General features: G+C 57.3%; 3 protein-coding genes across 8 annotated transcripts; all 3 read left to right on the top strand.

Annotated features, from left to right (window-relative positions):
* Positions 1-27: 27 nt before the first annotated feature.
* On the top strand, positions 28-5,288 carry DPH2 (diphthamide biosynthesis 2). 3 transcript variants are annotated; one of them, XM_007111913.4, is made up of 6 exons: positions 32-2,379; positions 2,554-2,666; positions 2,927-3,150; positions 3,350-4,033; positions 4,127-4,303; positions 4,385-5,288. In XM_007111913.4, exons 1-6 carry the CDS (start codon positions 2,233-2,235, stop codon positions 4,507-4,509), a joined length of 1,470 nt encoding a protein of 489 aa, XP_007111975.1. In that variant the 5' UTR covers positions 32-2,232; the 3' UTR covers positions 4,510-5,288. The 3 variants fall into 3 exon arrangements, with proteins under 3 accessions (XP_054938446.1, XP_007111975.1, XP_023981528.1); XM_055082471.1 differs by having other exon boundaries at positions 28-2,379; positions 4,127-5,288; XM_024125760.2 differs by lacking the exons at positions 32-2,379; positions 2,927-3,150 and having other exon boundaries at positions 2,588-2,666.
* A 1,606-nt stretch (positions 5,289-6,894) lies between these two features.
* On the top strand, positions 6,895-10,102 carry ATP6V0B (ATPase H+ transporting V0 subunit b). 3 transcript variants are annotated; one of them, XM_007111917.3, is made up of 8 exons: positions 6,899-7,069; positions 7,691-7,739; positions 7,961-8,044; positions 8,172-8,249; positions 8,460-8,529; positions 8,649-8,700; positions 8,921-9,111; positions 9,797-10,102. In XM_007111917.3, the coding sequence occupies exons 1-8, from the start codon at positions 7,003-7,005 to the stop codon at positions 9,821-9,823; spliced, it is 618 nt and encodes a 205-aa protein (XP_007111979.1). In that variant the 5' UTR covers positions 6,899-7,002; the 3' UTR covers positions 9,824-10,102. The 3 variants fall into 3 exon arrangements, with proteins under 3 accessions (XP_007111978.1, XP_007111979.1, XP_054938441.1); XM_007111916.3 differs by lacking the exon at positions 9,797-10,102 and having other exon boundaries at positions 6,895-7,069; positions 8,921-9,778; XM_055082466.1 differs by lacking the exon at positions 8,172-8,249 and having other exon boundaries at positions 6,901-7,069.
* A 1,055-nt stretch (positions 10,103-11,157) lies between these two features.
* On the top strand, positions 11,158-20,937 carry B4GALT2 (beta-1,4-galactosyltransferase 2). 2 transcript variants are annotated; one of them, XM_024125710.2, is made up of 7 exons: positions 11,158-11,308; positions 12,899-13,254; positions 13,458-13,693; positions 16,822-17,012; positions 17,156-17,278; positions 17,400-17,504; positions 20,081-20,937. In XM_024125710.2, the coding sequence occupies exons 2-7, from the start codon at positions 12,951-12,953 to the stop codon at positions 20,229-20,231; spliced, it is 1,110 nt and encodes a 369-aa protein (XP_023981478.1). In that variant the 5' UTR covers positions 11,158-11,308; positions 12,899-12,950; the 3' UTR covers positions 20,232-20,937. The 2 variants fall into 2 exon arrangements, with proteins under 2 accessions (XP_023981478.1, XP_028340928.1); XM_028485127.2 differs by lacking the exon at positions 11,158-11,308 and adding an exon at positions 11,321-11,414.
* The last annotated feature ends 267 nt before the right edge of the window (positions 20,938-21,204 follow it).

The raw sequence follows: 21,204 nt of genomic DNA, 5'->3' as shown, positions 1-21,204 counted from the left end.
CTTTCCACTGCCACCACTACCTAACTGGGTGACCTCAGAAGACCTGGGGGAAGGATGGGAGGATGCTTGGACCCAGGCCTTGGTAGGGGGTGGTGGGGCCAACCTCTCACTCCTGGGGTGGAAGGGGCACTGCTATAGCCAAGCCGCCTAGGCTGGAGCCATTCCAGATACTGCAGATGCCCTTTGAGGTAGGTGGGGACTGCAGTAGTGTCAGCAACCCCCACTCCCCCCATTAAATTAGTCCCAACGTTTATGCATGCATACATTTACTTAACCAAAACGCTGAGTACTAGGCCCCTAATTCTGCCATGCCTTGTTCTGTGAACAAAAGCTGGATCTAGTCCATAGCTACCATGCTAACTAAGATGGGAAAACGGGACCAATGAGGAAGGCTGCATGAAGGAAGTTTCATTTCTGAAGGGAACGGGAGGTTTCCTAGGTAGAGGACTTGGGGCCTTGGGCTGGCAGTGAGGTGAGGCTGGGCTCAGTTGGGAGGGAAGAAATGGAGAGTGGCTTTGAATTCCAGGGTGTGTTTCTTGTGTGGGGTTATTGAGGCACCCAGGCTTGCACTTGGTTGAGGAGAGGTATAGAAAGTGGGGCTGAGCATGTGGGGGAGGAGATATGGTGGACCCCAGAGGAAGAGGAAGGCAGGCCCTAGTGTTGTCTGCAAACCCATAGCTCCCCAACTCTATGGCACCTGACCAGCACATGATGGTCAGGGTTTGGTCAGGACCAAGGACAGCTCCCGGCCTGCTGTTGCTCTCCTCCCTTAGCAGGGTTCCTTCCCTTTCTATCTCAGCCATAGTTCCACCCTGGCTGCCTCTCAGGCACCCCAGCCATCTCCTCAGTAAGATCGCAAGAGCAGGACTGGGTTCTCCTGACTCCCAGCCCTGAGCCATGAGTCTCCTTTGGAAGTGTTAGGAGAACTGGTTACTCCCACGATTTTCTCACTTTTTCTCCTGTTCTTTTCCCAACCTCTGCGCAAATTCTGTGTCCTCCATTCTTCATCCTCATTCAATCTCTTCCCACACCAGCCAGCATCAGCCCTCCTTTCATGTCATCCCCTGAGGTCACTCTGTCCCCTTTCCCTTACCCCTCCTCCATCCCATTCTCGCCTTACTCTTGATTTTCCACTTCTGGAGTATGTGGAGATGTTTCACATACTTCCTGTCTTTTCTCCTATGACATAGCACCCAGGTGTCTTCCTCCCTGCTGCCATGATCAAATGTAGCATATATAACCTGGGAGAATGAGGGGTCTAAAGAACAGCTTCTGAAATCAGACCTGGGTACTGATGGTGCCACTGATTTGCTGTATCTTATTAGGCAGTTAGCCTCTTTGAGCCTCCGTTTCCTCATCTGCAAAATGCAACAGCTCTTACTCCAAAGACTAAACTCTGTAGTACCTGGTGAACGATACGTGCTCAGTGTTTGCTTGATTGAGACTGCTGTGAGGATAGTAGTGGATTCTTCCAGTACATGTGCTATGCAAAGGACTACTTTATGAAGTTTTATATATAAATTAATTTGCCCCAGCAATCCTATTAGAAGTACTATTGTTACAAGCCCCATTCTGCAGATGAGGAAACAGCCATGAAGACGTTGAGTAACTAAGAGCCTCAGTAATTAGTAAGGGGCAGAGCGCAATGTTGAAACCTAGGCAGTTTGGTACCCAATTTAAAAATTATGCAATGCCTAATTCTCTATCACCACGCAGCTGACAGAGTGCAGAGGAAGTGCGTAACAGTGTAGGCGGATAGGAACTGCTCAAACTGGAGTAGTTATTTTCAGGGAGTCGGTGTCTCTGAGGGCGCTTGGCAGCTGAACCGGAAGACCAGCGCCCGGAGAGGCGGGCCAGGAGAACTACAACATCCACAAGACTCCGCGCCTTCCTCTGAGGCACTTCCGATTGGCTTCGGGCTGAGAGGCCGACTATTGGTTCTCTGTGGGCGGCTTGGCGAGGGCTGGAGGGCGGGAGCCGTGCTGATTTTTAGATGGGTAAAGTTGCCATCAGCCCCGCCTCAAACACCCGGAAGTAATCTCCCTGGGAGGCCCACGTATAGCGGAGAAACGGGAGTTTGGATGGGTTGGGCCCTGTCCCAACGGCTGCGGGCTAACTGACTTCCCCCCACCCCCACCACCTCCACCACCAAGCTACTCCGACACTTTGAGGGCCGTTTTTGAGAAGGCGGGGCCTGAAGCTGATTGAAGGAGGTCCCCGCTGCCTCCCGCTATGGAGTCTACATTCAGCAGCCCCGCGGAGGCGGCGTTGCAGCGAGAGGCGGGCGCTGCCGGGCTGCGCACTCCTCTTGGGGACCTGGACCGAGTGTATGAGCTGGAGCGAGTCGTTGGATTTGTCCGCGACCTGTGGTGTCAACGGGTGAGGAGCGGATGGGTCGCCCAGAGGATCGGGATCTTGGGTGATTTTGTGAGGATGGGCATGAGGGGAGATGCTTCTCTGGGAGGAGGGGCTTCGAAGGTTAGGTAGGGACTCCCGGGAAGGTTTCCCTTGAAGAAGAGAGGCTGTTCCTGACTCCATGGTTTATGCTTACAGGTGGCCTTGCAGTTCCCTGATCAGCTATTGGGAGATGCTGGGGCCGTGGCTGCACGACTGGAGGAGGCCACAGGGTCGAAGGTGTTCATTCTGGGAGACACAGCCTATGGCAGGTGTGAACTGGAGCTTGACGATAGAGGGTGGGGTAGGTCTAGGGATCCAGGGCTCATGGCATTTCCCGTCTATGACAGTGTCTGACCCCGATGGTTGTGTTTCTCTCTGATGGTGACGTTTCCTCTCCTGATACCAGCTCTTCTCAGTGACGGTGTCTTCTTTTCATAACGTCATATTCTTCATTGACCACATTTTTCATTGATAACGGCAACGCTTTTCTCGATGAGAACCCCTCTCACTAATGGTATCTCCTCTGCAGCTGCTGTGTGGATGTACTGGGTGCTGAGCAAGCTGGAGCTCAGGCCCTTGTACATTTTGGCCCTGCCTGCTTAAGCCCTCCTGCCCGCCCACTGCCCACTGCCTTCGTCCTTGGTCAGCGATCTGTGGCCTTGGAGCTCTGCGCTAAGGCCTTCGAGGCCCAGAACCCAGACCCCACAGCGCCTGTGGTGCTGCTGAGTGAGCCGGCCTGTGCCCACGCCCTGGGTGAGGGTTTTGCCTTTGCATGCAGGAAGGGTGGGCTGACCAGTTTGTGCCTTAATTTCCCCATGTCAGTACACTCCCATGGAGTTCTCAATATGGGCTTGACCCAAGCCTCTGCTTTTGGTTCCCATTCAGTCTCCTGGGGATGAGGGGGGATCCTGCTTTACCAGACACCAACCCTGACACCACCTCCTTCTTCCAGAGGCCTTGGCCACCCTTCTGCGTCCACGGTACCTGGACCTGCTTGTCTCCAGCCCAGCTCTTCCCCTGCCAATGGGCTCCCTCAATCCAGATCCTGAGCCCCTGGAGCGTTTTGGGCGCCGCTTCCCCCTGGCTCCAGGGAGGTGTTTGGAAGAGTATGGTGCCTTCTATGTGGGGGGCTCTGAGGCCATCTCTGACCCTGACCTTGACCCAGACCTGAGCCGGCTGCTCTTGGGCTGGGCGCCAGGGCGGCCCTTCTCCTCCTGCTGCCCAGACACAGGGCGGACTCAGGATGAAGGTGCCCGGGCTTGGCGGCTAAGAGCACGTAGACGCTATCTGGTAGAGAGAGCCAGAGATGCCCGTGTGGTGGGGCTGCTGGCGGGCACGTTGGGTGTGGCCCGACACCGTGAGGCACTGGCACACTTGCAGAACCTGATACAGGCTGCTGGCAAGCGTAGCTATGTGTTGGCCCTGGGGCGACCCACGCCTGCCAAGCTTGCCAACTTCCCTGAGGTGGATGTCTTTGTGCTGGTGGCCTGTCCTCTGGGTGCCCTAGCCACCCAGCCTTCTGGCAGCTTCTTCCGGCCCGTATTGGCACCGTGTGAGCTGGAGGCTGCCTGCAACCCTGCATGGCCACCTCCAGGCCTGGCTCCCCACCTCACACATTATGCGGACTTATTGCCTGGTGAGTGGTGGGGGCACTGCCTAGGCTAAAAACGCTTGGGGCATGGAGTTGGGGGGCCAGTATGGATCCGCTTTCTCCCTCCCTCCCTTCCAGGCTCTCCCTTCCACGTGCCCCTCCCTCCACCTGACTCGGAGCTGTGGGATACCCCAGATGTGTCACTCATTACTGGGGACCTCCGACCCCCACCTGCCTGGAAGCCATCAACTGATCCTGGATGCTCAGCCCTAACCCCGAGGCCCCAGCTGGAGCTGGCTGAGAGCAGCCCTGCAGGTGAGTGTGGCAAGTCTCCACTCCCATCTGAATTCTTCCCCCATGTTCAGGCCACTCAGCCTCAACCCGCTCCCTCTGCAGCCTCATTCCTTAGTTCCCGGAGCTGGCAGGGACTGCAACCCTGCCTGGGTCAGACGCCGGTGACGGCAGCTGTGAGCGGAAGACGAGGGATTGCCATCGCCTACGAGGATGAGGGAAGCAGCTGATACCATGTGGGGCCAGAGCCACAGGTGGACTTAAGACCTTTAGTGCTCCCTGCACCAACCCCACTCTTCTGCCAGGATCCTTGAAGGAGCCTCTCACTGAGGCAGCCCCTCACTGGGGATAGGATTCAGCTCTTCCTGTCCTGTCCTGGCGCTGGCACAAGGCTTAGCACATATTGGCTTAGTAAATATCTGTTGTTTGACTGATGGGGCAACAGCTTTGGGTCTTCCCTGAAGCCTTCTGGGCCATCTGTTCTCCTGGGAACAGCACAAGACATTTGAGGGTCTGCCTTTGTTAAAGGCAGGTGCTAAATGGTTTAGCCCATGGTTTCTCAATCTTGGCACTATTGACAGTTTGGGCTAGATAATTATTTGCTGTGAGGAGCTGTCCTGGGCATTGTAGGATGTTTAGCATCATCTCTGGTTTCTGCCCAGTAGGTTCCGGTAGCATGCCCCTCCCCAGTTGTGATGACCAGAAATGTCTCCAGATGTTGGCAAATGTCCCCTATGGGGGCAAAAGCTTCCCCAGCTGAGAACCACTGGTCTGCACCTATGCTGTCCAATACAGTAGCCACATGTGGCTGTTCAAACATAAATTTGAATTAAGTAAGATTAAAAACTCAGTTTCTCAATCACACTAATCACATTTCGGTGCTCAGATAGCCACACGAGAGGACAGTGCAGCTGTAAGACATTTCTATCGTTGCAAAGAGTTCTGTCGGGCAGTGCTGGTCTACACTGACTCCAATTTGTTTCTCAGGGAGATCACAGAAATTTGAATAAACCAGATAATTTTTCTCCTTGTTTCTTTTTATTCATCAAATACCGCAGGTCCTGCACAGGTCCTGTGGGTTGAGATCTGAATTGTATTTGACTGGATTCCTTTCCTCACAGTGTGGCTGGGAAGAGAGGCAGTTAAACAGGCACTTGCCACATGGTGAAGCAATATTCTTTATGAGTAGGGAAGCCCCCAGGAGCAGCTGGAGCCCAGAAGAGGCTTCTCAGAGGGGGTGTTACCTAAGCCGGATCGCTTGGAGGGGGAAAAAAAAAATAATCAGAAGTGAGGTGAAAAAGACATTTGGGCAAAGGATACACCATGCTAAAAACAGGCATAAAGCAGCATTGTGGGTGCTTCAAGCAAAGTGGAGTTGCTGGACCCTAAAGGTTCAGAGGGGTGAAATGAAATGACTCACCTCTTAATTCCCCACATTTGCTGAGAAACTCGGCATATCGGCGTTGTCCAGCGTGTTGAAGAAGCAGGTGAACAGGGAGATGTGATTTCTGCCCTCAGGGATTGCCCAGTCTGCTAGTAGAGGCAGTTCTGTAAACCGACTGTCGTAACTGGGACAAGGTGGCACCAATCATGTATTCTACAGATATGTATTGAGCACCCACTGTGTGCCAGGCACTGGAAATCCAGCAGTGAGCTTAGGAATCCTTTCATGGTGCTTACATTCTCGTGGTGGGGGAGATAGACACAGAACACTTAGTATGCAGAACGGTGATAAGGGCTATGGTAAAGCTGGGAAGGAGTGCAAGAGAAGGGGCTGCAATATTAAACAGGATGGTCAGAGAAGGCCTTTTGAAGGTGAGTAAAGACTGAAAGAAGTTAGCAATGAACCACGTGGATAATTTGGAGAAGCAGAGGGAACAAGTGCAAGTGCAACGCGTTGAGGGTGTGACTGGTGTGTTCAAGGAACAGCCAGGAGGCCAGTGCAGTCAGAGGAGGGAGTTAGTGGGGAAGTATTAGGAGATGAAGTCGGGTAAGAGGCATGGGGAGCCGCAACAGTAGAGGCCTAGTAGGCCATTTTAAGGACTATGGCTTTTATTCCGAGGGAAATGGGGGCCTCCGAGGTATTTCAAAGAGAGTGACAGGATCTTGCTTAAGTTTCATAAGGATCGCCAGGGCGGCGGGGGAGCCCAGAGCGGGCGCCCTTCCCGGCCTCTGGTTAGGGAAGCCTTCCTGGGGGAATGGTATCCCAAGACCAGTAGGTGTTGGCTGGGCCATGGGGTGAGTACAACGCGTGCTTCAGGCAGAGAAAACAGCATGAGCTCAGTGAGGGACGGAGCGGACACCCTCGCGGAACTGGGTGGGACGGTCGTGGGGAGGCCTGCGAGATAAGCACTGGCTTGGAGACTAAGCTAGGGCGGCGGCGAGCAGGAAAGCAGGGCTGGTGGGCCGGAGCAGGGCGGAGTGTCGGGGCGCAGAAGGAGTGAGCTTGGTCGGACGCGAGACTGACCGGCCAGGCAAGGGGTCGAGGTACTCAGAAGGGTATCCGAGTCCCTTAGGGGCGCGAGACTACAACCACCACAATCCTCTGCGTCCGCACTTCCGTCATTACCAAGTTCTAGACCGGCGGCATGTGGTCACGTGGCGCCGGCGCGTCACGTGGGCGAGTCAGGTGACACTGCGGGGCGGACGGCGGACGCAGGGTCGAGGTTTGAGCTCAGGCCCCCCACCCCGCCCCCGACCCGAGCCCCGCCGTCGTTGCCGCCATGACTGGGCTGGTGCTGCTCTACTCCGGGGTCTTCGTGGCCTTCTGGGCCTGCCTGCTCGTCGTGGGTGAGGCCGGGCCCTGGCGGGCGGGGCCGGCATCCGGCCGACCTAGCCCGGCTGGAGCCCAGCGGGGAACAGGAGTCTTGGGACTACTGGGCCCCGGCGCGGGCTTTGTACCCCGGGCTCCTGGACTTGCCTCGCGTCTGTCCGGGCCTCTGACCCCGACAGAGGAGACCCCTATCTCCAGCTGCTGCTTGGGGAGGGGCGCGGGCGGGGCTCGGTGGGGACCGCGAGCGCAGCCCTTGTCCGTTTCTGTCACTGCCGCCCCCTTCCCCCGTTCCCTGCTGTCGTCCCTCTCTTGCTCTTGACCGGCCTGCTTGGGTCACGAGCCGGCTGCTCCAGTTCCTCTTTTCCCGGTAGTCTTGCTCTCCCCCCACACCCACAGCGTGTTGGGTAAACAGCGGCTCGGACTGGGCTGGCTGCATCTGGTGGGGCCTGGCCAGAGCTCTTGCTCCCTCCCCTCCTCCAGGGTATTCAGGCCTGCCGGTGGCTCCCCTTGACGGGTCTGGGTCTGGGAGGTGGCCTTTTGGGAAGGTGGCCCATCAGCTGGGCAGTAACTTCTTGCCTAAGTTGTGGCGCTTCTCTGTAGAGAGCAGTCCCTAACCACCGTTTTTCTCATTGCCGCAGGAATCTGCTACACCATTTTTGACTTGGGCTTCCGCTTTGATGTGGCATGGTAAGGGAGAGGATTCCCCTAGGGAGCTTCTTTGCAGCCTGCCCTCTCTGATCTGATCCCTACCCCACCCCACCCCCCCAGCTGTCTGGGATGGGGACCTTTGGGAAACATGAAGTGTTTTGTCTCAGCGTCGAGGACTGGGGGTGTTGGAGGGGGGTGGGGGTGGATTTTGTGCCCACTCTCCACCAGGGCTGAATTGTCTTCCCCCGTCTGCACACCAGGTTCCTGACGGAGACTTCCCCCTTCATGTGGTCAAACCTGGGCATTGGCCTAGCTATCTCTCTGTCTGTGGTTGGGGCAGCATGGTAAGTGTTGGGGTCATGGGTCAGGGGAGGGGCTGAATCATAGCAAGTGGTGTCACTGGGTTCTTAGTCATCTTGGGGGCAATGACAGGATTGGGCTCTGCTCATTGGTTTCTTGTCCGTCTACCAGGGGCATCTATATCACTGGCTCTTCCATCATTGGGGGAGGGGTGAAGGCCCCCAGGATTAAGACCAAGAACCTGGTCAGGTAAGTGTAGGACCCTTGTAAGGTTCTCCGAACCAGCTGTATAGGTAGCTGCTTGTGCGTTTGACCTGCCTGATGTGCTCCTGACCAGCCTCCTGTTGGGGTCGGATGTCAGTGGGGGAGAGGTGGCAGGAGACTCTTCAGGGAGGAAGGTTGGTTTCTTTCTCAACTCTTTCTCCTCTCCACCCCCTAATCCCCTGCTACCACTACCAGCATCATCTTCTGTGAGGCTGTGGCCATCTATGGCATCATCATGGCGATTGTCATTAGCAACATGGCTGAGGTATGGAGGACTAGGTGGGGTGGGCATCTATTCCAGTGTGTTTATATATTGCTTAGTGATGGTGGAGGAGGGGGAGTGGAGTAGGGGGTGATTTCTGATTATTTCTCTGCTTCCCTCAGCCTTTCAGTGCTACTGACCCCAAGGCCATTGGCCATCGAAACTACCATGCAGGTAGGTGGGTGTGTAAAGGCAAAAAGTTGGGGCTTCACAGCTGCTTCCCCCTCCAATGCGCGCCCCAGCTTAGATTCTTCATTTTGATATTCTCTCACCTACTTTGGCCTGCTTTGTAGAGTTGGGGTGGTGGCTGGCCCCATTAGTCCATGTTGAATCCCTTGCCCTCATGTCTCCTTGTGTCTGGCTTGGCCTCAGTGCTCCCCTTCCATCCCTCCAGGTTACTCCATGTTTGGGGCCGGCCTCACAGTGGGCCTGTCTAACCTCTTCTGTGGAGTGTGCGTGGGCATCGTGGGCAGTGGCGCCGCCTTGGCTGATGCACAGAACCCCAGCCTCTTTGTAAAGATTCTCATTGTGGAGATCTTTGGCAGTGCCATCGGCCTCTTTGGGGTCATCGTTGCGATCCTTCAGGTGCTGAATCCCCCTGGGGAGCCTCTGTCCTTGTCCCCAACCCAGCCTCACCCTTTTTCTGGAGGAGCCACAGTGCTCCCGTCTACACCTGTAACCATAAGAACCTCTTAAACAGTTGCCACCACCTAGTTTCCATCTTTTGGTTTTCCCCTTTTGAAGTTTTCCATTTATTTCTGTCTTCAATGTGGTATCACTGACAACTGTCTTTTTTTGTCTGTTGTGTCTGTATACAAAAGATTTAGCTTCTCTTTCCTGTTCTGTTATTTTGCCTGTTCCTCGCTGTCTTTGTAGTCTAGACCAGGTTGGGATGCGTCTGTGTCAGTCTGTCTTGGTGTGTTTGACTGTGATGTCAGTAGGACAGCACATCTGAGGTGTGTGTGATTAAGGATCAGCCTGAGTGTCTGAGTGTGACTGTGGGCACCTGACTGGGTTGACTCTTGGTGACTGGCACTGTCCATATGCCCTGTCCATATGCCACTTCTCTTTGTCTTGTCTGTCCCACAGTTGAACTCTGTAGTTGTCTCTGTGTCCCTGTTCACTGTGTTTGTCACAGCATGTCCATCCTGGTCCAGTCATCCATCTGTTGTGGTCTGTCCATCCTGCCATGGGTCTGATCATCTGTCATTTGTCATTGTCTAATCTATTTCTCTGTCCCTGACTGATTTCTCCTGTTCTTCTTTTGCAGACCTCCAGAGTGAAGATGGGTGATTAGATGATCTGTGTGGGCGGGGCCGTGCCCCACTCTTATTTATTTGTGGTTTTCCCGGGACAGCTGGAGCTGTGCCCCTTAGGCTTTCAGGGGGCTTGGTGTTCAGGGCCCTCCCTGCACTCACTTCTGCTGCCTGTCGACTTGGAGGCACTGCCTGGCTGGATCCGCAGTGTGGGGAGTGGGCTGCTGTTGACTGTGTGCAGCTTTGCACCCGTGTCCCACCTCCACCTCCAACCCGTCTTCCCAGTGTTTGTGAAATAAACATGCTATTTGTCTGGGTCAGTGCTGCTTCTCTTGCCTTTCTTTGCCACCTCCTTTCACAGAGGAAGCGTAAACAGGCCTGTAGTTCTCAACTTCATGCCAGCTTCTTGCCAACTTTCCGACTCATATACACTGTCTCTGCTGTGGACAACGATGGCTCCTGGGTTGGAAGGAAAGTGTGCTGGGCTGAGGACTCTGTAGCTCTGAACATCTTTATTGAAGAGAAGGGGGGAGTCTAGGTATATGGGCCCATGTGTTTGTGTGGGGAAGGGAGGTGTCCTAGTCCCATGCCCTCAGGGCTCTGGTCAGCCCAGCCCCAGTTAGCCACATCTGCTTACCTGGCTCTACCCTCAGGCATCCATCATCTCTACCCCTGGGGCCTTGGAACCCATTCATTTGCCTCTGCCCGTCCCTGCACCATACCCTGCCAGTAACTAGTTTGATCACTTGGGGCCATGTCCAGCTCCTCCCACTCCTGTCCAACCTCCTGTTCCCTAGAAGCCCCTGCAGGCCACACACTTCTGTCTACGCCTTTCAGTGTCCTGCCCAGTTTTAACTAGCAGCCCCCTCCTCTGGCGGACCCTTAGTCATGCTCCCATCGATGAGCTGACAAATCCCTGACCTCCCTGCACGAGTTGGCCTAACTTCCAGGTGCCCTTCTTTGGCTGAGTTCGCGCTCCAACCCAGACCAGACCCCATTCCTCCGTAATGGGTTTTACCCATCCACACCCTCTCCGGTTCGGACCTCGAATCCAACCCCTTGGATGAGTCTGATTAATTTCTCCCGCCCCTCCCTGGTCCTCCGTCCCCTCGCTCCGTTGCGCTTAGCCGCCGGCAGGGGCAGGCGTCGGAGGCGGGCGTCGGAGGCGCGCGGCGGGTACGGGCGCGCTGGAGGCGGGGGGCTGCGGGGGCGCGCGCGCGGGCGCGCGGGCCGGGCCTGCCCCTCCGAGGCGCCGTAGCGCGGGAGGGAGGTGGCGGCGCTGTGGTCTCTCGGTCGGCGGGTCCGTGGGTCTGCCCGGCCGCCCGGCCCCGCCCTGCCCCCCGGGGCGGCTCGGCTCCATGGCCCGCGGCGGCGGCGGGAGGCGGCCCGGGGGCCGCGGGGGCCGCTGACCGGGGAGGCGGAAGGCGGCGGGGCCGGGCCATGGGGGACGGAGCCGTTCGCAGCCGCCGGAGCCCGGAATCCAGCCGGAGCCGGAGCGGCGCCCCCTGCTGAGCCCCGAGAGCCGGGTGAGAGGGGGACGCGCGCGGCCCCCAGTCCGGGGCCCCGAGATTCTAGACCCGGCCCCGCGAGGGGTGCCCCGAGCGCGGCCCCGAGATCCCCGCCCAGGACCCGGTGAGAGTCGCTAGCGGCCGGACCCCGGCCTGGCGTCACCCCACCCTACCCCCATCCCTCGAGTCTCCTCGCCCCCCTCGGGCTCCTCTGCCCGCTCCCAGCCAGCCTCCCTTATTGTCCTCGCTCACCCTGGCCTCGTGGCGTGGGGAGGCGCTCCTCGCTCCCCTTTCCTCGGCGCCTACCCCACATCCTCTCCTCCAAGCCCCCTCCCCGCCAGGCTCCACACCCACCCTGTCTTCGCTGCCTCCAGGTCTCGGGGTGCCACGTGTTCAGGCCACTCAGCCTTACAGCCCCGCCCAAACGCACCTCGCAGCCTGGCAGCCTGACCCAGAACCCCTGCCCCGGAGGGAGGGGTGGGAGTATTTGCACGTGGGTCCGGGTGTTGTGAGCTGCCCGGGAACCCGTCTGTGTGACTCTGTAAGTGCAGGAGCGGCGGCTTTGTTTGTGAGTGCGTGACTCGCTGTGTTGCTGTTACTGTCACCCAGGCGTGTCTGTGACTCTGTATGTAGTTCTGTGTGTATCTGAGTGCAGGTGACTGTAGCTGGGACTGCGGGTGTCTGTGTGGTTGTGGGATGCTGTGTATCTGAGTGAGACTCGCCCTGCTCTCTAAGAACTGCCAGAAGTGCCCCCCAGAAGTGTTGCTGCTGTGTCGGACCCACAGTTAGAGCCATGGCCCAGGCAAGACCCTCTCCTAACATGCTGTCTCCAGGGCCCAAGTGTTCCTCTTTCCGGGAATCAGAACCAGCAGTGCTGGGCAGGCCGTAGAGAGTTCATCCCAGTCCTTGAGGTCTTATGGGAGGTGTGTCTGATGCCCCACCATGTATTTTGACCTCTTGCTCCAGAGGGAAGGGATCCCATAAACATCTTGTTCAAATTTGGGCCACCTGGATGCTGAGGGCCACTTCCCAGCCTGGTCCCAGATGGCCTGGCTTGCTTGCCACTGGAACCTGTCCAACCAAACCACTGCCCCCCATGCTCCCCAGAGGACTAAATGAAGTCATGAGTACAAAGCGCTCTTGCGTGGTAAGTACTCAGTAAATGGTCTCTCTCCCCCAGACCAGGAGTCCTGGGTTGAGGATGCTGGCCTGTGGGGCGTTTGTTCTCTGGGGCACAGAGAACACATGTGGGTCTATACGTAAATGTGTTTCCTTGTTCAGGTATGAGCCAGCGTGATCTAGAGGTCACAGGTCCACGTTCTTGGGAATCCATAGCGTGTGTGTGAAGTCGGGCAATAAGGGCACGTTACCTGAGTGTGAGGGTGGGTGAGGCTGTGCTTGTGAGTGTCAGTGAGGATGAGGAAGGAAGGCGTTGTGTGAAGATGCGGGAGTAGTGAGTTGCCAGGGACTGTGTGTGTATTTGCAGGTAGAACGTAAGTCGAAGGGTGTGAGCAGGTAAGAATGTGAGCGGTGTGCAGGAGGTGGGTGGGTGGCCTAGCCCCTCTGGCCCTGACCTTCTGGGTCTGTTTCTCTCCTACCCGTGCTCAGGCCAGCAGCCGGATGCCCGGGCCCATTGGGCGGGCCGGTGGCCGCCTGCGGGATGAGCAGACTGCTCGGGGGGACGCTGGAGCGCGTCTGCAAGGCCGTGCTCCTGCTCTGCCTGCTGCACTTTCTCGTGGCTGTCATCCTCTACTTTGACGTCTACGCCCAGCACCTGGCCTTCTTCAGCCGCTTCAGCGTGCGAGGCCCCGCCCGTGCCCTCCACCCAGCCGCCAGCAGCAGCACCAACTGCTCTCGGCCCAACGCCACTGCCCCCAGCTCCGGGCTCCCCGAGGCTCCCAGCGCCCGGCCAGGCCCCACGGCTCCCGTCCTGCCACCCTGTCCTGACTCGCCGCCTGGTCTTGGTGAGCCTGCAGGGTGGGGCTTGCCTCTAGGGGTGGGCAGAGGACTGGGGGAGTGGAGTCTTGACCCACGGGGGTGCCAAGGGTCTGGGTGTGTTGTCAGAGGGCTGTTCCTGGGGTTCCCTTGCCCACCCCAGGTGGAGGGAGAGGGCTGGTGTCCCTGGGTTCTGATGAAGGCCTGATTCCTGCCACCGTCCTGCCTGCAGTGGGCCGACTGCTGATTGAGTTCACCTCACCCATGCCCCTGGAGCGGGTGCAGAGGGAAAACCCAGGCGTGCTCCTGGGCGGCCGCTATACACCACCCGACTGCACGCCAGCCCAGACGGTGGCGGTCATCATCCCCTTCCGACACCGGGAGCACCACCTACGCTACTGGCTCCACTATCTGCACCCAATCCTCAGGCGACAGCGGCTGCGCTATGGCATCTATGTCATCAACCAGGTGTGCTGCCTGCGGCCCCCAGGCTGGCCACCAGCCACCAGGGAACCTATGAGCACCCGTGGGTGAGGGGCCCACATGCCTGCTGGTACAGCCACTGGGTTGGGGGCATTCGTGGTTGCTTGTCTGCCAGTGGTTGTGCGGACACGTGTGCGTATGTCTGGGGGCACGTGTATGTCATTGCGTGTGTAGGCGGGTTTGTATGCACATTCAGGGGAGTGCACGTGTGTTAATGGTGGTGTGCACACTGCCAGGTGTGTGCATGGCCTCGATAGGGGGTGAGCACCATTGTCTACCCATGGTAGGCCCCATCCACGGGGGTGGCGGCTTAGGGTATGCTGGCTGTGAGATATGGAGGGCCCCGAGCAGAGAGAGAGTTAGACCTGAAAGAGGGATGAAGTCTGCCTTAGGGCCAAGTGCTGAGCACAGCTGAGATCCAGGAATTCAGCTCAGGCTCTGAGCCCTGCCATGGGCCTGGCTGGGGCTGGCTGCCGGAACCTGGAGAGGATCTGATACAGGCCCTCCTCCCCACAGAGAATTCCCAGATGTGAACTTCGATCCCTTTAGACTCCAGGACAATGGTGTGTGACTGGAGTCAGGACAATGGTGTGTGACTGGAGTTGGAGCAGGGGACAGTGGGACCACCAAAGGGCCTGGTCCAGCCCTGGGGTGGGAAAGCGACGATTGAGATGGGTCTTGAGGGGTGAACAGGCATCAGCTGGCAGAGGGACTGGAGGAGGCAAGCGTTTTATGTAGAGGGACATGGAGGCCCCAGGCCGCAACGAGAGAACTGGTCTCATGTGTTCGGGAACTGTCTGCTGAGGGGTGGGGTCTAACATGTAGGGTGGGTAACAGAGATGAGGTTGGAAGAGCTAGTGGAGGCCAAATCCAGAAGGGTCTTAGGAGGCATCTTAAACAGTTGGATTCTAGCCTGAAAGTGATGGGGCACCATTGTGAGGTTTTAATGAGGGAGTAATGCGTATGTGTGCTTATTAAAAAGATTGCTCTGATTGCCTGTGGACAGTGGGATGGAAGGGGAGCCTGAAGGCAGGGGGCCCGGTTGGGAGGAGGCTACGATGTTCAGGAAGGAGGTGGTGAATGTGCATACGAGTCGGGCAGGAGTCGTCTGGGTGAGGGGAGAGGTGTGACACAAGTATCAGGGAGTAAGGAAAGGGAGATGCCGGGACATCTCGAGGATTTCTGTCTTGACTGTTGGCAGTGTAGATGCCTGTGCCTCTGAATGAGATGGGAACATAGGATCTGGGCCAGGTCTGGGGGAGAGTGCGACTCTGAATTCTTTTTTGCATGTGATGAATTTAAGTGCCTGGGGGAAGTATAAGAGGAATGTTCAGCAGGCAGTTGGACAAATGAATTGACCTAGGAGTGAGGTCTGAGGTGGAGAGGGATCTGTGAGCCACCAGTACACAGATGATGGTCCCTAAAACCAGCAGTGTCAGCCTGCCCAGGGGGCCTGGGAGCTGAGAGGAGAAAGCCAGAACATAAGGGAACGGGTGGAGAAAGAGAGAACACAGAGGCCACACGGGTTGGCCAGAAAGGTTTGAGGAGACCCAGGAGAGCTTGGTGTCCCAGGAGCCCAGGAATAAGCGTCAAGAAGGGAGCGTGGCAGCTGCATGAGCGCTGCTGGGGGAGTAAGGAAGGATGTAGACCAAGAAGCGTCCAGTGGATTTAGCAACAAGGTGGGCCCAGCGAGAGCCATTTCAGGGGCCTGGTGGGGGCGGAAGCAGATTGCAGTGGGTTGCAGAAGGAATCAGATTTGACAAAATGCAAGTAGCCAATTGGAGACAACTCGCGATCAAAAAAAAAAACCCCTCTGCTGAGAAGGGAAGGCAAAAGGTAGGGTGGTGGCTAGAGGGAGGGCTTTCTTTGGATGGGAGGGAAATGAGCATGTTTATGAGCCCTGTGGGAGAAACCTAGGGCTCTGGGGTGGTGAGAGAGGTTAGGAAGGAGTGCCAATGAGCCAGGAGAAAATGGACAGTTGCTCCAAGGGCTGGTGGGAAGGTTCAGGGCAAGGAGAAAAGAGAGCAGGTGGGGCTGGGCCGTTCAGGGTCCAGGGGAGCAGCTCCCACCCCCTTGGGCCCAGGCTGGCTGGTGAAGAGGAGGGGCTACTCCTCCTCTCCTTCCAGAAGGTCCCACTTGATGACCAGGAGCCTCTCTGGCTCCAGCCTGGAGATCATGGGTTGGATCAGGGGGCTCAGGGGCCAGCCAGCTCCTTCCATGGAACCCTCCTTGCTCTGGCCAGAATTTGGAGCTTGCGGCTACATGGCCAGGAGGCTGACCTTAAGGAGACCTCGTCCCGCAGCCCATTTCTCGGGGGATCCCAGGCTCACTGTGCTTATCATTTTGTTGGGGAGACAAGTGAATTGAGCCTGGTCCCGTCCTGGTCCCAGAGGCTGCCCGGGGAGTTGGATGTGGATCTACATGAGCCAGAGGGGACAGGTGGCTGAGGCTCAGTGGCTCAGTCCTCGTGGTCTCTGCATCTTAGATGCTGGTCATTTGGGGGCATTTTTTGTTCATCTCACTCTGTGACGTGCTCAGTAGGGAAACTGTGTGCTCAGGGCCGGTCATCTCTAGGATCCGCACCAGCAGAGAGAAGACGCCTGGCCCCAAGGACAGGGCCACGTGGCATGTTTGCAGGAATGAATGAAAGGAGAGCTCTAAATTGTAACAGTTGGAATGGACCCTGGCATAAGTGAAGTGCACGGGAGGAAATGAGTAATTATACTGGGGCGGGGAGGTTTGGTGACGGAGGCCTTTCCAGGCATGAGTTTGATAAGCAGAGAAGGAGAGCATTCCAGGCAGAGGGAACTGCTGACACCGAGGCCTCGAGGCAAGAAAGAGTCTGGCATGTTCTGGGGTCCTGGAGGAATGTAGTACAGCTGGGCCTCAGCATCTGAGGGCAGTGGCCAGAGAGAAGGGGGCGTCAATTCCTGAAAGGCCTTGCAAGGCCAGGTCCAGGGTAAAGAGCTGGCCTTGATCCCTACAGTCTGGGGGCCCCGGTGGGGCAGGTGGGGTAGTACTAGGCCCACAGGGGCCGCTCTGGACGGTGGTAAAGTGGCAGGTGTCTCTGAGTCTCAGGCCCAGAGCTGACCCGTCCCCTCCACCAACCCCAGCACGGTGAGGACACCTTCAACCGGGCCAAGCTGCTCAACGTGGGTTTCCTAGAGGCACTGAAGGAGGACGCCACCTACAACTGCTTCATCTTCAGTGATGTGGACCTGGTGCCCATGGATGACCGCAACCTGTACCGCTGTGGCGACCAGCCTCGGCACTTCGCCATTGCCATGGACAAGTTCGGCTTTCGGTGAGGGCTCCCTTCTCAGGTGGACCCAGTCCTCCCCACCCTACCCAGGCCATTGCTCCCAGCCCCAGTGGCCCACTTGCTGCCGGGCCTCCGTCAGGAATCCCCTGGGGCCCCCTCACTGATGCCTGCCTTCCATGCCCTAGGCTGCCCTATGCTGGCTACTTTGGAGGTGTGTCGGGCCTGAATAAATCCCAGTTCCTGAGAATCAATGGCTTCCCCAACGAGTACTGGGGTTGGGGTGGTGAGGATGACGACATCTTCAACCGGTGAGTGGGGACAGGGTGGGGAGTAGACTGGGTGCTTGAGGCGGTGGTTGTGGGGCGCAGACCGGGCGGGGCTGTTCGCCCTTCCTGGCGTCTGCTCCAGCCCGGCTGTCCCCGTCCCCAGGATCTCCCTGGCTGGGATGAAGATCTCGCGCCCAGACATCCGCATAGGCCGCTACCGCATGATCAAGCACGACCGGGACAAGCATAATGAGCCCAACCCTCAAAGGTGACCCCCAGCGCCCTCGACCCCAACCGCCCCGGCCCCTTACTCCGTACAGGTGATGTCCCAGTGCCACTGATCCCCAGAGGTGATCCCAAGGTCCCTGACCCTTGACCTCTAGAGATGACTCCCACCACCCCGATCGCTATTCCCCAGTCCCCAGCTCAGCCTCACCCCATCTGGCTCTCACCCCTGGCCGGATTCCTAGAAGTGACTGAAGTTTAAAGGCAGGGCTCAGATCGTCACTGAGTAGCTTGCATTCCTCTCCGTGCCCTCGCAGACCTCACTTGTGCCAGAACAGATAGGATGAGAGATAGCGGGCCCAGGGCACAGCTCCAGGGCCTGCGGACCCAACAGAGGTGGCCCGAGCAATGTGGGGTGGTAGTGGAAATCATTGCTGAGCCTTCTGAGATTGGAGTCGGTGGCTGGTCTCTGAGGAGGAAGCAACATTGGTGTCTGATGCTGGGTGGGAGAAGTGCCTGGTGGCATGTGAAATGTAGGGGCAGGGGGCGAGAGGGTGCAGAGCAGTCAGACCCGGTCCCGGCTGGATAGCCCGTGTGAAGTTCATTCTAGGCAGGGAGGCCGGCAGAGGCAGCACAGGGTGATCAGGGCAAGGTGCTGTCCTGGCAGAAGAGGGAGTGATGGTGGGAGGCTTCCTGGAGGAGGTGATGGTAAACTGGAGTTTGAAAAGAGTTATTCATTCTACAAATATTTGTCACACACCTACCCTAGGCACAGTGCTGTATTCACCAGGCTGATGGAGGAGGCCAGTCTGGATAAAAGGAATAGTATGTGTAGGAGTCTGGAATGTGAACGTCCATTGTATACGCTGAGAGTCTGAAACTCTTCAGTCTGGAGGCTGGGAGTGACAGGAGAGGGGGTCTCTGCTGATCCCAGGTTGGGAGTTTCACTTTTGTCCCAGAGGCGCTGGGGAGTCGTGGAAGGGTTTTCAGCGGGGAAGGGGCAGGACCAGATTTGGGTTTGGAAGGGTCACCCTTTGAGTCTGAAGAAGGTGAAGGGCTGGCAGAGCTGCTGGGTGGAGCAGGAGGAAGCAGACTAGGCCCAAAGGAATTGACGGAGCCCAGGGGGCATGTGGGAGTGACGCTGCCGTGCCCACACGGGACGGTAGGGATGTTCTGCTCTGAAGCCAGTGTGTCAGAGTGGGGTGGGAGGCGGCAGCACTGATGTAGGGTTGATCTTTGGCAGAACAGGCGTCCAGGGAGCTGATGAAAAAGCAGTTCAGATAAAAACCATGGTGAGCAGGGAAAGGACCACAGGCTGGGAGAAGGGGTGCTTCAGGGCATCTGAGGGAGAGCGCTCAGTGTTGGGGCGGCTCTGGAGAGCGATCTGAACTGAGCTCAGGAGGACTGGGAGGATCAAAACAGTTGGGATGGGGGTGGGTGGAGCTCTGGAAGCACGTGCCGGGGGCTGTGGTCCTGCTTCAGGAATAGCGTGTCTAGGTGCCATCCTCAGTTGTGAGGTCTGCCTTAGGTGGGGGCGTGGCATGATAGCAAGATGTTTCTGGCTTAAGGAACTCTGTGGATGCTGGTTTCATCTACCTAGTTGCTTTTGCCTCAGATCTAGGAGTTCTGGATTCTTCTTTCCCTCACCCTACATGTCCGGACCATCAGCCGGTCACATCAGTGCAACCCCCCAAACATATCTGAGCTGGTCCACTTTACCCTTTACCCCTGCCCTAGTGAGGCCTCCGTCCTCTTGCCCGGCTGGTTTTCTGTCTTCCCTCTTCTATAGTTCATGTTCCCTGGCCCTCCCTCTCCCAAACTGGGCGAAAAATCCCTCAGTGTCTTCTCACCCACAGAATAAAAAACTGCTTCCTCTGACTTACAGAGGCCTGCCTGTACATATGCTCTAACCTCCCAGCTAATCTTACTCTGATTTTTCCCCTTGGCCCATTAAGCTCTAGCCACTCAGCTGTGCAAATTCTCATTTCCAGTGTAGGGTCAGCATGTGCTGTTACATCTGCCTGGAATGCTCCTCCTCTGCTGTCAGCCTGATGGCCCGCACGCACCCCTTCCATGGCAGTCATCCTGGTCTCCCTCTCCTGTCTCCCTTAGCACGCTGATGTCTTCCTTGTCTGTTACTTATCTTCCTTAGTGGAATAGACTTGCCATGAGAGGAAGGACCTTGCTGTCCTGTTCATGGCTGTGACCCTGGTGCTTAGAGCGTGCCTGGCACACAGGGACTGCTCAATAAATAGATGGTGAAGGAGTGACTAAACGATGAGGAACGGAGAAGATGGCACAGAGAGGATGGGTGTGAGGAGTAAAGATGATGCATACAATACAGGACCCGTTGCATTTGAGGTACCTGTGGGGTGCCCTGTGTCTAGGTCTGAGACGAGAGAAAGATTTGTGAGGGTGTTGTGATTCTGGACTCACGGGGGTGAGATCTCTTTTTTGAGGGTAGTTGCAAGAGCCAAAGGGCTCCAGGCAGGTGGAGGGGGCGACGAAGAGAACCGAGTCACCCCAGGAAGAAGCCAGGATGGCGTGACCCTTGGCCCCAGTGATCTCTGTTGGGTTTGGTGGTGAGCCCTGATCTGGACCCACTTCCATCCTATCTAGGTTTACCAAGATTCAAAACACGAAGCTGACCATGAAGCGGGACGGCATCGGGTCAGTGCGGTACCAGGTCTTGGAGGTGTCTCGGCAACCGCTCTTCACTAATATCACAGTGGACATTGGGCGGCCCCCATCATGGCCCCCTCGGGGCTGACACCAATGGACAAAGGCTACCAGTGCCAAGGATTGCCTGCCAGAGGACTGACCTACAGCCTGGCTGGTGGCTGCTCTGTGACAGATCCCCCAGGACAGAGACTGTGGGCTCTGTTTTCTGAGGGTCTTCAGTAGGCCCCCCAGCTACACCTGGAAGTTTCAGAACCTACTTCAGGGAGCTTCTGTCCTGGGCAGGCCCCTCAAGTGTGGCCCTCTCTGGGGTCAACCCTTCTTCCTGCTCCTCCCTCCCCAGTTCAGCCCCCCTCACTGTCAGGGTTGGGCCAGCCCCTGCACTGCCTCGCTGAGTGGCCTGGGCCAGGTCACTCCACCTCTCTGTGCCTCAGTTTCCCCCCCTTGAGTCCCCTAGGGCCTGGAAGAGTGGGAGGTATGACTAGGGGGCAATGTCGCTTCCAGGGGGAATTCTCAGACCTGGGGATCCCCCATGCTCCCAGGGGAGGGGAAACCTTTTTCACTCAACATTGTAGGGGGCAAACTCCGGTACACCCCCTGCTGAGGAGCAGCGCCAGGAGGGGACCAGAGTGGGTGCTGTGTCGCTGCCTGGGATCTTGGGGTTGGGCTTTGCGTGGGGGGGATGGGGCTCGGATCCGCCGCCCCCCTCAGAGAGAAGGCAGTAGCCCCAGGGCCGGCTCGTGTTTGTACATTGCACAGAAACTTGTGTGGGTGCTTTAGTAAAAAATGTGAATGGAGCAGCCCCTTTGTCTGTTTGGGGATGGGGATCTGGATCCCTAAACCCAGACCCGGAGTGTGTTACGGGAGGGCCAGGGGGAACCAGGACAGCCTATCGGTCTGGCCCAGGCTGTCCTAGTTCCCCAGGCCCCTCTGAAACGCTGTGGTTCGCTAGACTTCCGCCGGCTGGAAGGAAAAATGTTTACCCTGCCCGCTGCCTCCCGGCCAGAAGAGACAAAGAAGTAATAAACCCATTGGGCTCAGATTTCTCGGTTCTTTCACCTGCC

This window comes from Physeter macrocephalus, chromosome 3 (genome assembly GCF_002837175.3).
Source record: "Physeter macrocephalus isolate SW-GA chromosome 3, ASM283717v5, whole genome shotgun sequence".
Taxonomy (NCBI): domain Eukaryota; kingdom Metazoa; phylum Chordata; class Mammalia; order Artiodactyla; family Physeteridae; genus Physeter; species Physeter macrocephalus.
The sequence above is the reverse complement of the archived record's forward strand: the minus strand, read 5'-3'. Positions and strand labels throughout refer to the sequence as shown.